The 14,738-nt window shown below is 44.4% G+C and overlaps 1 protein-coding gene across 1 annotated transcript in view; it reads left to right on the top strand.

Moving 5' to 3' along the window:
- The window catches only part of LOC134558168 (contactin-6-like), a 71,824-nt gene that overhangs the window by 39,552 nt on the left and 17,534 nt on the right, over nucleotides 1-14,738 (top strand). The window contains exons 7-8 of the mRNA XM_063411787.1: nucleotides 218-347; nucleotides 1,302-1,452. Of these exons, the coding sequence (XP_063267857.1) occupies nucleotides 218-347; nucleotides 1,302-1,452 (281 nt within the window). The remainder of the gene's footprint in view (nucleotides 1-217; nucleotides 348-1,301; nucleotides 1,453-14,738) is intronic.

Raw genomic sequence — 14,738 nt, 5'->3', positions numbered from 1 at the left:
TGGAAAAGCTGGAAGAGCTCAGAGGGCTGGAAATACAACCAGCACCACACAGAGAGCTGCACACCCCGTTCCTGATGCATCCGTCCTCATTACTGCCAAGAAAACAACATTTCTGCTTCTCAATCCTGATCAGGTGCATCAGTGTGATACTAAAAAACCTTTTATTTGTTCACTCATCAGCTCTGTCGATGTTTTTTCCTTGTTTTTCTCTTATCAGGAAAGAATTCAAATCGAAAATGGGACTCTCCTCATCCCCATGCTGAATCTGTCAGACTCAGGCCTCTATCAGTGTGTGGCAGAAAATAAATATGACACCATTTATGCCAATGCTGAGCTGAGGGTGATTGGTGAGTAAATGTCACTAAAATACACAGTACAAAGGACACTTGTTGAAAAAAATATTGAATTTAATGAAACCTGTCAGTTCAAACCTGGCATTTCTTTGCTTTTCGCTCACATGGAAATGTGTGGGTTTTTGGGTTTTTTTTAGTTTAATTTCATGGCTTGTTTGGGGGAAGAATCTAATCCATGTGTGGTCTTTTTTTATTATCACATATACACCAGTTTAATGAATGCTCTTTCTCCCTTAGTTTGAGTTATTAATAGTTATTCTGCAGGTTTTTAATGTATTTCAGAAATCAGGGGAAAGAGTTTGAGCTATAAACAAAGAGCATATGGCAAATATGGACATAAACAAATAACACAGAAAAAGGAATCTCATGAATGATAACCACAGATGAATATGAATGGAATTTGCTCAATTATTGTAGAAGTATTCTGTTCTAGACTTCAAAATGTAAAGTTTGGTCAACAGCCAATATCAGTGAAACCAGTAAAACACAGACCTCAGGAGCACCCAATGTCTTGTGTTTTCTCCTTCTCCAAGAGTGAATTTTCACATCAGCTGCTGGAAAAATAAACATATTTTCAGAAAGCAGAGTAGGTCTGTGAAAAGAAAGCCAGAGCAGCTTGTGCCTATGACAGAATACTCCCTGCAGATGAATGTGGCTGGATCAGGACTTTATCCTGCTTGGGAATCTTGTCCTGCCTCACGGATAGACCAGTTCTCCCAGTCTTCACATTTCCTCAGAAAATTTGTCAGAGCTCACAGGTCTAGGTAGACAGCTTTAGAAACAGAATTAGAATTCCTTGGTACTTAGATACATTTTTAATGTTAGATTTAGATTTCCTTTTGAAGAAATCTAAAAGCCAAAACAATTCTTGAATTCTCTGGCTGAACTCAAAGGGAAGAATTTGGCAAGTTCATTTTACGACATCTCCTCTTCCTTCTCCCTTTTTAGCTGCAGCCCCTGATTTTTCCAGGAATCCCGTGAAGAAGCTGTCTGTTGTTCAGGTTGGAGGGGAAGTTACAATCAGTTGTAAACCCAGTGCTTCTCCCAGAGCTGTTGTTTCCTGGAGAAAGGGCTCGGAGGTTCTGCGCCAGAACAAGAGGTACGGGCAGCACCCAGCCACGGGAATTTTCTCTGTTTTAACATCCTGCAAAGCTCATTGAGGCTGGCTCAGGATTGCTCCTGGCAGCTCCTGGATGGAAGCACCAGAGGCCTCTCTGGTGAGGTCTTTGGGGTTCCGTGGGTTCGAAGCGGGGTGAGCGCAGAGCCGGAGCAGATCCACGCGGGTGATTGTGCCATCCCTGAGTTTGTGTGCCCATCACCACTGCAGTGAGAGCTGGAGGGACTCAGCCCCACGAGGAGACAGCACTGGAGGCCCAGGGTGTGCCCCAGGCTGAGGAGGAATTGCTGTGCAGGCTGTACAATCCTCGTGTCACTCCCGTTTAGGCAGGGCTGAGCCCTCACCAGCCGCTTTGGGCCAGGTGGGGTTTGCTGAGGACCAATTCCTCATTTCTGAGCTGCCAGGAAACATCTCCATTATTATATTTCAATGCCCTCATGCAGGAATTCAGGACCTCTGCACGACCAGCCAATATGATTGAGCAGAAGCTGTTTATGGTTTACATTAAGCTATTTTTATACTTTCTAAGTCAACTGTTCACACATCATGCATTACTTGGTTGGTTCCCTATCCACGTGCTCAGTATGCACTTTTTGGGAAATGTGATTGGTTACAGTCCCGTGCTTTCATGGGCCTCTTTTATCCAATTCTTGCAGTCTTGGCATTCTTTTTCTCAGGCTCTTCTTGCTTATTTTTAGAGCAGTTTACATCTTGGTAACCTTGACGACTTCTAAAGGTGCTCACAAGAATAACTACAGATGGTTTGGCTGGGGCAGCCTGGCCTGAGCTCTCCAGAGGCACTGCTACACCCCCAGGCACAGGGTGGGAGTTGTGGGGTGGACAATCCCCACGGAGTTCATCCCTCTGGATCCCTTCCAGCTCAGGCTTTTCCATAATTCTGTAATTCCCCACTCATGGCAATTAAACGGTGGAATATTAAAATCAAAGGGTCTTACTGACAGAAGTGAGGAATGCTGTATGCAACACACAGCCCTGAGGATATTTCCATACACAAATGGAGACAGATGGATGAAATGGGCAGCAGTGTCTTCAGAAGCGCTGAGAATGTCTGAGAGTCCTTCCCAGCATCTCCTCCAGTTCACAAATGTAACAGCAACCCTCTTTTGTCACATTCTGTTGTCAGCCTTTGAGATCTACAATCACTAATTCATAAAGCTCTGGCAGCTGAACACCAGATTTTCACACAGGACCGCTTGCTCAAGGAGGTTACTTTGGGTCACAGCAGACTCAAAATGATGATAATTCTCCAGAACATTATCCCAGACTGGGACACAAGGAGCTGTTTCCCTATGCCCCGCTGCAGGGATGCACGGTAGAGATAAATCACAGCAGTATTTATGAAAGAAGGTGCAAATCTGAGAATTTTACACAGGTGCTGGCAATGGAACAGAGAAATTTGGGTGAGCAATCCATCCCATGGCTATAGAGAACTTTCCAAAGGCTTTCCCCCCCTTAGCTGTGGCAATTTTATTTTCATTTTAACTGCTCACGACAGAAAACACTTTTCTAACCAGTGTTTAATCAAATCTTTGTTTGTCTTCTGATTGTATTTTGATTGTATTGCCTATTCCAGAGGCTGAACTAAGCCCGGATCTTGAGGTTCCACTACTCTGATATTCCCCACCTGATTTCCTGATAAAAGAAATATTTACACACTCCGTACAGTATTTACTTGTGCTCCTGTATTAATTTACTAACAATAATTCCGGGCACACTGTAATTTCTGAGTATCCCAGAAGGCTCCTGCTGCTGGGCAGGAGCAAAAACAGGAGCAGGATTTACAGAGGAGACAGAGTTTCAACTCTCTGTGTGCACATCATTGCCAGTGTGGCCACTGGTGCAAAGTGGAATTTATGAGGCTGTTTGATTATTAAATGACAAACTGGCTAATGCCGTGGTTTAACAGGATGGGAAATAAATCACCAGCACAGTGTTAGTCCAGAGATCACCCTGACAGAAAACAAAATGAAAGAAGGGCTTGTGTGGCTGTTGAGTACGTGGCTGATTAAAGTGCTGGAATTACACATAAAAAGAGAGGGAACATGGTCTGCCTTTCTCCACAGATATGATTAAACCCTGACAAAGCCTTATTTCTGCTCTCATTTTATCGTGCTGCAATTATAACCTTTATGGGCTTTTTTATTGGCCTTTTTAAAAATATTTAGTAAGGTTATAGTTGCTAAAAAAGGGAAATACCAATCCCATCCAGTTCTAGCAGCTGAACTGTGGTGGGCTCTTTCCTAAATAAGTCAGATCACTCAGCTTCTTTTCAATTATTTAGATAAATTTAATCTTTTGTGAAAGAAATAGTGAAACCAGACCTGATCTGCCCAAAGGAGGAAGAATAATCCTCCTCTTTCACCTTTTTCCTTTCATTCCTGACAGCCCTGAATATGTGGTAACCACTCTCCCTGACCAGCAGAACTCTTGATACCACCAGAGAACTTTCCTTTATATCAAATTCAGTTTGTAAATGTGTGAAGAGAAGTGTGCTAAATAGGAACACTAATTATCAGATTTTCCATATTAATAGATGCACAATTAAATATTTTAATTAGATTCCCTCTGAGTTCCTGAGGTCAAGTTTACAAAGCTGCAGTGTTTGGGCCCCTGCTATCTGAAAAATACCTTACAATTTTTTTTGAAAGGTAATTTTCTGCATTTCTTGCAGGGGTTCAGCAGTGAAGGTGCTCAGTCCCCTTTTCAGGGCAGAGTTTTCTCCAGCCCCATTTGTCTTTCCCATCCTCTCTGTGGCTCAAACCCAGCCTTGCTCAGCTCTTCAGCAGCTTGTCTGCTCTCATTTCTGTAAAACACTTTATTGCAGCTGAAGCACACAAGTAAATCCTGCACAAAATGCCAAAATAATATATTTATTACATTAGATGGTGAAATAAAGCCTGAACATACCAATACCAGATCTGTTTATTGTTCCAGCCCTCTCCATTGAGAGATTCCATATTTTCAGAAATCTCTCCATTCCTCAGGCCCTGAGGATTGGGATTTATCCATGGCCATGCTGTGGCCCCTGAGAGAGGGAATTTGAGGTTCTCAGCTGCAGGAACCCAAAGGAAATCCCACAGCTGGCTCATCCTGCCTGGTTTTCCCTGCTCTCGGGCAATTATCCTTCTTCTTTGGGTCAAAATCTGTAGAAATGGGGTTTGGGGAGCAATGCCACTTCTCCAGGGAACAGCTGTTTGGCCTTTGTGGAATAAAGAACTTTTCCTGGCGTGTGCTGTGGGTTTGAGCTCAGTGAAACACAACAAAAACCCCAAGGTGTCTGCTCCAAACTCCCTCCCCGTGGAGTCTGACACAGATCTCAGCTGTTTTCATGAGTGTCACATCCTCAGTGCATGCAACAGGAGCTTTCTTCATCTCACTCCTCGCTTCTCTCCTCCCGTATCCAACTGAGGAAATGAAAGAGAAGAAAGGAACAATTCATACATTAAATAAAGCAAATTGTCAGGTCTAGACGCCGAGCTCATCACAAACCTTCAGTGAATTCAGATTGGGGACCCTCGTGGAAAGCTTATTTTACAGAAAAATTCCTTTTGATGCAGGGGTTTAAGGAAAGGGATTGGGGCTGGTTTTGCTTTGCCAGGGAGAGGTGCTGTTCCCCCAGCCTGGCTGAGCATCCCCGAGCACTGCAGTGGAACATATGGGACTCACTTCACTCGGAATTTCAATGAGCAGAGCTGAGGGAAAACTGAGAAATGAGGGAGGCTGGAAGAATGCATTAGTCATATACAGCACTTTCCATGCATTAATAATCAGTAATAAGCAAATATTCATAATTTAAATTGTTTTGGGGGGCCCGGGCAAGAAGTACATTTAGAGATCATAAAATATGCTCAATACTTGTTGGCTCCAAGTCTTGCTTGTAGGAAAGAGTTCAGTCCCAGTCCTGTGAAGGGTGGGAATGGATCCTCTGCCACAAATCCAGCTGGTGAGTTCTGAGCCCTGTGGCACCCTGGGGTTTGGTGTTTTGCTCTCAGGTTATTGCCATTACTGAGAGGAAAAATGGGAAAACAATAATGTGGGAAGATGTATTTCATCAATGCTGTGGAAAGAGAAGGGAGCAGATGTTGTGGATGGAGGGGGGAATTATCTGGGAATTGCTGAGACCCTGGAGCTCCACTTGGAGCCCAGAGTGGAGGGGTTCTCCTGCTGCCAGGGGAGCACCAGCACCCAGCAGGTTTCCTTGGGATCTGCTCTCCCACAACCTCTGAGCACTCAGGGCCAGCCCCTGCTTCTGTTTCCTTCTGCTCCTCCACTGTTCACAGCCAGATTCCAAATCCTTGAGCACTTTTGAACTTTTTTGTTATTTAGGAAAAGGATTGTTCTGTGTCCGTGGGTGGAATTAGACAAAGAGGGAGTTAAAATGTCTGCAGCTCCTGCTGAGGAGCAGCTCCAGTCTCTGTTCCCTGGGACAGGGAATGGCTGGAGCTGTGTCAGGGCAGGTTTGGGTTGGATTTTAGGGAAAAGTTCTTCTCCCAAAAAGGTTCTTCATTCCCAGAGGGAATGGGCACAGCCCCATTCTGCTGCCAGGGCTCCAGGAGGGTTTGGACACCACTCCAGGCACACCCAGGGTGGGATTGATGGGGTTGGGCTCTGATCCCTGTGGGTCCCTCCCAGCTCAGCCTCTCCTGGTAAAGAGGATTTGGTAAAGAGGAGAAGTCCTCACCCCATGCCCTGATCAAACACACAAAATGCATTGTCTGTGAAACAGCCCCTCAGCTCCAGCCAATTTGAGCAGAAATGTGTCAGGACAGTGCAGCAAACTTCAGGGAAACATTTCAATTACCAGAATGTCAAACGCTGTTGGTTTAGCTTCAGAATATCCGTTATCCTTAAAAATAAATAGAAAAAAAAATCTGCTTGGGGAGGAATCAAGACCAAATGGATAGAAAATTCCAAAATTTGCACCAGTCTGCTAACAAAGGAGCAGATTGATGGCACTTGACTGTTCTTCAGCTGAAGTCAATATGCAGCCTAAGGGAGTTATTTACTTGTTCTTGGCAGGTGCCTCCCTCTCAAATGAGACACCAAACTTAGACAAACAAAGCTGAGGGAATGAAACCCATCCCCAGTGTCTGAAAAAACCCTCAACTGCCTTGGAGTCAAAGCAGATAAGTAAAGAGGAGTTCTGCTTGTCAGGCTGCTTAGTGCCACAAACCCCCTGCTTTCCTCACCCACTGCTTGCACATAAAATACCCAGATATTTGCTTGCAGGTACCAAGTTCCATATAAAATCTATTTTTCTTATGATATTCCAGAACTTGCTATTCTATTCCAGGCTTTCTACAGCAATGCAGGTGGGTGAGCAGCACTGGGATATTAATTTTACTGTTATTTTATTTTTTAAGTCTGGTTTTTTGAAGCCTGGATTAAGTGGGTCTCTGTTTTTATCCTCCTTGCTTCTCTACCACGAGGAGCTTTGCATAGCTTTGATGAGATGCCTTAACCCTTCTATCTTATCAGTGTCTGTGTGCTTGTAAAGAAGTTCATTTCCTATTTTAGTATTTAAATAGAGCACTTGAAGTGTGGGCATCAGCAATCAGAGCAATTCCAGCTATCTCAGACACCACTGCTGAAAGTCAACACGAATACAAATTAAGCTTATCTGTTGATGAAATCCCACTTTTGCCTGGAGAACCAATGGGATTGATTCCCCCTCTGCTAAATTTGATTAATCACTTCAGCTGCATTCCCTGCTTACAAACAGATTGACAGGAATCCAAAGCACAGATTTACCTGCCTGCTTGCAGTGTTTGGGCTGGAGTTACTCTTTAAGACATGAAAACTCCTACAAAGCCTGGGGTTGCTGTTTAGAAGTGTTTTTAATCTCTGAAGCCCCAGAGTCACAGCACATTTGGTGCTAACCAGACAAACCCCACCATCACACCATTCCTCAGGGAATGCTGAGAGCTGCAGGAAGAATTTTCTAGCTAAAAATATCCAGTGCTGGCACCACAGTGGTCCTGGTTTGAGACAGAAAAGAGAAGGGAATTGCAGAGAAGTGGGAGAGGCAGCTCCACTGTATTTACTGAGGATTTATTTGCTCTCAGCAGAGAGGTTTGTCTGGTTTGGGGGTTTGTCTGGTTTTGGGGTTGGTTGCAGGCACTTCCCAGTGCTGCCCCCTGAGCAATGCCCTGGATGTGGGAGGAACATCACCCACAGGAATCACCAAAGGGAAATCTGGAAAAGGGAAAGGAAAGCTGAAGGGGCACACACAGTGGCAGAGTGTGACCAACACATCAAAAAGACAGAAACTTTCTATGCTCTCATTGGAGCAGGGATGTGGGTCTGGGGCGTCAGTGAACCACAGCCAGTCCCCATCACTGTCACCCAAACTGGGCTGAACTCGGCCAGCCCAGGGAGGATTGGATTGTCCCAGGTTTCCTGCAGGTCCACAGGGAGCCCAGCCAACAGGCACAAGGAATTGCAGATGATGTCTGGATGGGGTTTGGAGCAAGCTGGGAGAGTGGAAGGTGTCTCTGCCCATGGCAGGGTGTGGAATTGGATGGGCTTTAATGTCTCTTCCACCCCAAACCATCCTGGCATTCTTTGATTCTATTTTGGGGCTTTTTGGTCTCTGATTCTATTTCAACATTTCTGAAATCTAACCAGGGCCCTGCTGGTGTCAGCTGCTTGTTGTCTGGACAGAATTCTTTGAGGTTACCAGCAGGTTTTATTGTTCTTGTGTTTCTGAAATGTGTTCTGACAAGCAGAGAGGGAAGCAGCTCCCTGCAAGTGAATGAAACTCCCACGCAGAGGGCAATTCAGGGCCTTCTGTACTGTTTAAATTCTACCTAAATCCCATATTAAGGGCTTAGTTTTACATCTGGAGTGAATTTAGTTGTGTGAAGGGCTGAGTCAGAGCTCCTGATCATAAACATGATGATCAGTGGTGGGATTAGGATAGTGGCAGTGTGGACATCCCATCCAGCGCTGGAAGAGCTTTTGCCTGATGTAGCAGAGTTACAAAGATTTCATAAAACCAGCAGAACTTGGAAGATAAAGGAATTGGCAGCTGCTTTATTTGGCAGTTCCATTCCTTCTCTGCTTTTCTTTCCCACACACACAGAGGTGCTGTTGCCCAGTATTCCCTGGCTGCAGTTCTGGGATGGATCACTACAAGACATTTGGGCACAGGGTGGTTTTGTCCCTTTTTTCTTTGGCCATCACAGAGGAACATCTGCCTCACATTTAATCCTTGAGCGCGTTACAGACAGGGCAAAACAATTTCTGCTATTTTTTGTTAAAGGCGGTAGCAGCTCCTGAAAATCCTGTGTTTTCTCTGGAATCTGTATGATGGAGTGTAGCTCGGTTCAGATGGCTGTATATATTTACATAAATAAATATTTGTGGTCCCAATTGCAGGGATTTGATGCAAAAATAATTCTATTTTTAGGAAGAGGGGAGAATTTTAAGATATAGGATGGAAGAGTTCTAGCGTCACATTTCATAATTTCTAATAATATTATTTTCTGCAATATTTTAATAAGACTATTCAGCGGGATTGTGTAATTTTGTTTTGATCCAAATAGTTAAAAGATTATAAAGGCATTTATTTGATTTCCAGTTAATTGTCAGTCAACCCTGAAGCTCATTTATATCAGCATGCAGATAAGGAAAAATCTTTTTAAGCGCAGTTTATTAAATGGCAACACCATTAGCATACAAATTATGCTCAGAATAGAATAAACAGGTACAAAGATCATTAACATATGATACAGACAGTCAGATCTCAGATGGGATTCAGTGGGACCTTTTCAAAAATACCAGGGCTGTCAGCAGCAGGGACAAGTCATTCACTCAGCCAAACTTTACCCACATTTCCATCTGCATAAATCCCTGCTAATTCCGAGTCACCTGGGAGGTGTGCTCATCTTTCTGCCCCTCACTCCCTTCCCTCTGCAGTTTTTGAATGCAGCCTCTCCTGCTCCTCAATCTTGGTAAAATTAGAGGAGTCAGATATTGTCTCAGTGTCTGGCAGCGTGTCTGGAGAAATTTATAAACAATATATCTTGGCACAGCCTGGAAATAAAGAGAGGGTTTGCTCCTGAGCAGCGAAGGGAGGCTGAGCAGACATGGTTTCAAATCGGATTTCTCAGATAATAAAAATTACTTTGCCTCTGATTTCATCAGATCCAGATTCCTCCTTTTTTATCAGCACAGCGCCGTGATGAGGCTTCAATAACGCTGGGAGGTGTCAGATGTTAGAGGCAGACAGGAGACAAGAAGAGGGAATCTTTACCAAGATCAGGGTTACTTTATTTGGAAAAGAACTGCACCCTTGAAGGGAGAGCTGCCCTCCTGGCAGTGCTGAAACCTGCAGAACTCACCCAGTTTTACCCATCCAGCTGAGGATTTGGATGGGGATTTCAAAGCCCTTTGCTGTTTGAATCCATCCATGAGTTAACCTCCCCCCTCTCCCCAAAACAGATTGGCTGAACAATGCAGCAGTGCACAAAGCTACCCCTGCTGCACTTTTAAATCTAATGACTTGACACCTCTTTCTCTTCCCAGATTTTATTTCTTCTATCAGCCTTTCTAAATACATATTATTCTTTCATGCTCTTGAGATCAAAGCAAATAGCCATCAACAATCTTTTGTTCACACGAGACAACACACTCGGAGCTGGTTTGTTTGGCCTGGTTAATTAAAAGCTGTACCTATCATCCCTGCTTGATTTCTCAAGTTCTTTACTTAAAAAGTATGTGTGACAATTTTAATGAGCTCTCACTTCTTCCCCACAGCCTGGTGGCTTCTGCACAAACTTTGCAAACTCTTCTTTTTGAAGATCACACGGAGCTCTGGCTGCAGCAGGTCCCAGGGAAGCTGTTTGTTTTCCCTGCCTGCACATGGTGCTCAGCTCATCTCCTGATGGAGGCACTCAGAGGGGAATTTCAATATTTCTGTCTGATGGCTTTAAAGTAGAAGAGGGCCAGGTTAGATTAAAAATGAGGGAGAAATATTTTGCATTGCTGGTGACAAATGTAATAATAGCCACAAAGCTGTGGCTGCCCCTGGATCCCTGGCAGTGCCCAAGGCCAGGCTGGACACTGGGGCTGGAGCACCCTGGGATGGTGGAAGCTGTCCCTGCCCATGGATGATCTTTAGGGTCCTCTCCAACCCAAACCATTCCATGATTCTGTATAGAATTATATTTTTTATGTATTCCAAACTCACCCTGGTGTGCAGGAACTTTGCATGAGTTATCAGAGCTGGATTTTCATCTCTTCTTTTGCTCACAGCAGCTTGGTTCAACTGAGCTGTTCACCCAGAGGTGCCACCAGGCAGGAGGCAGCAGGGCTCTGGTCAGGATTTAAGCATTGTGTAAGTCCAAGATGCCAGCCTAGAGTTAGTCCTGTGCTTAAGCCATCCCTTGCTGCCTCGGGGCTCTACAAAGAGCTGGGTCCTGAGTTCCTCCTTCTCCTGCCTCTTTCACAGCTCTGCATTTATCAAATCTGCTTCAGGTCTTGTGCTTTTGGTCCTTTGACAGGCACTTATTTACTTATTGAGAGAAGTCCAGCTTTCCTGGCAGACAAAATATTCTCCTTGTGTTGGACAAGTTAAACTTTTCTGTCTCGTCACAGCACTTGGAATTACCTTGTCTGGTGATGCAGCTGCTAAGAATTATTATCTATAGCCTCCACAGAGCCTCAGATGTGCAAAGGAATGGTTTCTAGAAGCCTTTCAGCAGGTGAGACGTGCCTTTCACAGCTTCTTTTTAAACCATTTGTCAGGCCTTGATCCAAAGCCCATTAAGGGCAGTATTCCCGTTGCCTTCTGCATCCCAGCTCCCTGATTTGAGAGGGAAATGGGACAGGACAAAGTGCAGCCCCTCTGAACCCAGCCACGGCACAAAATCGTGGCTCTGAGGGGGTTTGGGGCATCTCTGCTGTTCCTGGCACCCGGAGCAGCATTTCACAGGGCATTGTTGGTTTTCTTCTTGCATTTGAAATGCATCCTCTTGATTTTCTGCTGTGCTCTGTCTTCCCATCCCCCTCCTGACACAGACCTCAGGACAGCTGGAAATTTCTCACTTTTTTTAATGTTTTTTTTAAATTCCTTTCCCCACTAAACTAATTACTCTGGAGTCCTTTGTGCTCTTACACAAATTCAGCCTGAGTGTCTTATTTACTGCTCGCTCTAATTGTCGTTAGGTACTGTGACCTGTTTCTAACAGCTCAGGAGCTTTTATTCAGCAGATTTTCTCTCTGCTAAGCTCCATTTTGATCCACTGAAAGAGCCATTCCATCCTCAGCCTGCCCAGCCATTGAAATATTGTTTCAGAAGAGCATTTCTTCAGATCAAACGTGACACTGCCAGCTCTTGTGTGGGTACAAACCCCTCTCAGTGGCTAAATGAGAGAGATGGGAATTATCAAGGTCTCAATTCATCATGAAGGATGAAAAATCTGAGGCATGACCAAACTTCAGTGAAAAAGCTGCAACCAGAATCCACAGGGGCTGAGACAGAGCTTTCAAAGCTTCTCCCCTTTGCTATTCTGTATTTTACAGACTGTTTTTTCCTGTGTATTTACCTACATTGAAGCTTTTTGGCAATGGAGATTGTATTTTTTACTTTTTATTTTTTTTGTTTTATGCCACTTCTGGATTTTAATTTGCACCTAAGAGCTTTTAGGTGCAACTGCAGTAAAAGTAACAGGTCATCAATATTTGATGGAGAGAAAGACACTGAGGTGAATGTTATGAATCATTATTCAGGTACCCAATTTGTGCACATTTGCTGATTCACACTGGAATCTCTTTGGATGCTGTTTGATGAACACCATATGTTACCCAGGCACTCGGCTGCATCCCCTGTTTTATCACCAGCAGCTTTTCTGGTGGTTGGTGCAAGCTGATGGGCAGAAACGCGTCATTAATGCAAAAAAATATTGCAGAGGCAGGAGGGGAATACTTGGAATTGTTTCTTCATATTCAAAGCTGCCTTTGGATCAGTCATGGGTGTGTCCCCACACAGAGGGAGAGGACCCAGGGCTCCCGTGCTGATGCACAGGGGTGACACCAGCTCAGTTCATGGGGCACAGAGTCCTGGAATATCCTCAGCTGGAAGGGGCCCACAGGGATCAGAAATGCTGCCCCAGATCCAGCCCCCCAAAATCCCACCCTGGGCATCCCTGGCAGTGCTGTCCAAAGGCTCCCCTGGAGCTCTGCAGCCTCAGGGCTGTGCCCATTCCCTGGGGAGCCTGGGCAGTGCCAGCACCTCTGGGGGAAGAACTTTTCCCTAAAATCCATCCTAAACCTGCCCTGGCCCACCTTCATTCATCCTTCCTTATCCCAAACCTCTCATTCAGCTGATACACCCCTGTTTGAGGAGGGCACTTTGCCTCTTCCTGCTCTGCTCTGCTCCAGTTCCATGTGAGGGGTTATTAAACCTGAACTTATCTCCTCGCTGTGCCACAAGTGGCAAACCCAGAGCTGCTGGTGATTATTGCCAAGGAAACAAAGATTTTTCATTGAAGCCCAGATCCCTTCCCCTCCCAGCTGCACACCCCGTGACAGCGTGCCCAGCACCAGGGGACATCTCTGCTTGTCCTGAGTCCACCCTGCCCTGCTCAGGAGCAGATTTCTGTGCAGAGAAAGCTCAGATGAGTGTGGGAGACATCAAATCAGGGGGATATGAGGGAGAAGATCACCACAAATCCAAGCTTGGTGCTTTTCCTTCCCAGCTGAGATGTTGGGAGGGTGTGACAGGAGCAGGGCAAGGTCTGACGTGTGTTCCACTTGCAGTTACAAATGTATAAATGTCACAACGGGAAACACAAACACACTGATGGGGTTTTGTTGTGTGTTTAATGGTTCTGATGCTACTGCCAGCTCCAACTTCTGCTCTTGTGATTGTTCATTTCCGTTAATAATTCAGCACATCACCCAATCTTATGTTGTTAGTAATAAATATTAAATACCCAAGCTGTGATGCATGAATTAGATATTTTCTATTTTTATGAAAGGAGCCTTGTATTAGAGTTAAATGTCGATGAAATGAGGGATATAAAAAATGATGCAGTGCTGCTGGGAGTGAATGGAGCCTGGTTTCCTGTGGAGTTGTGGCTTACACTGAATTTTTTTGAGTGCAAGGAAACGTGGCATTTGGGTGCAGATTCTGATGCCTGTTGAGGACTGAGCTTAGTGGCAGGAGGAGATGCACACAGAGACCCTGACCCCATTTTTATGAAAATTCCAGGACCTTCATATCCTAAATTTCTTCTAAACTCAGAAAAAAAATTGTTCAAGTTCCACATTTACCAGGTGCAGCAGGTGGAGATCAAAGAACTGGAGGGAAAAACAAACAAACAAACAAAAAATTACAGAATAATATTTTCTGTGCTAAAGTTCATTGCTAATTCAGCTTTGATTTGAAAATCCTCTACTTTTAGAGGCGTGTTCTGTGTGATTCTGTAGAAAATCCCCAAAATCCTGAAGTCCTGCCCTTGTGTGTGACAGCACAAGAGTGCCAGGCACAGAGTGGAGCTTATCCAAGGAAATCATGTCCAGTCCTTGTCCTGACTTACATCCCATCTCGTTAACATGAAAAATAAAATGAACAAGCTTAAAAATTCATTTTGTCCATAAAACCCAGGAGTAGTCCTGAAATTACCATTAAATGGAATTTCCCCAATACTCTGCAAACTGATGCAGAGAACTCAGTGACTCCAAGGTGGTTTTAGGGCCCTGTGAAACAGTGATGGATTTGATTTGGTTCCTTGGCTTGTGAGGTGGCATTTGAGAATCTCAGCCAGTCTGATAATATCTTTTAATAATCCTGACAGAACTCCACGGGCAGCTGGGCTCACACACAACCTTAGCTCGGCTTATGAGCACTGGAATGTGTAAAAAAAACCCAAAAAACACGGTAAAATAGAACACAAGTACAAAGAAAATTGAGTCTTTCAACTTTGTCTTGAGAGCCTAGCTTTTGCTGGAAGAAAGTCACCTGGAAAAATGAATGATCACCCCCAGTTTGCCAATAAAACATTTCTAATACAAAAATTAATAAGCAGCAGAGGTGAAAATTGGTTAACAGATATTCTGCTTACTGTAGGAGAGAAAAATCATAATGGAAACATTTAAATAATTAAAGTAGCACTGCATTTCTGTTAGTATTGCTGAGCCAGAAGCCTTTTTTATTTCCATTCTTCTGTTGTTGCCCAGGAATGTTGTGGGTGGATTCCCCATCCCTGGAAGTGTCCAAGGCTGGGGTTTGGGGCAGCCTG

This window comes from Prinia subflava, chromosome 14 (genome assembly GCF_021018805.1).
Source record: "Prinia subflava isolate CZ2003 ecotype Zambia chromosome 14, Cam_Psub_1.2, whole genome shotgun sequence".
Classification (NCBI taxonomy): Eukaryota; Metazoa; Chordata; class Aves; order Passeriformes; family Cisticolidae; genus Prinia; species Prinia subflava.
Note: the sequence above shows the minus strand (reverse complement) of the source record. Positions and strands in the feature narration are given on the sequence as shown.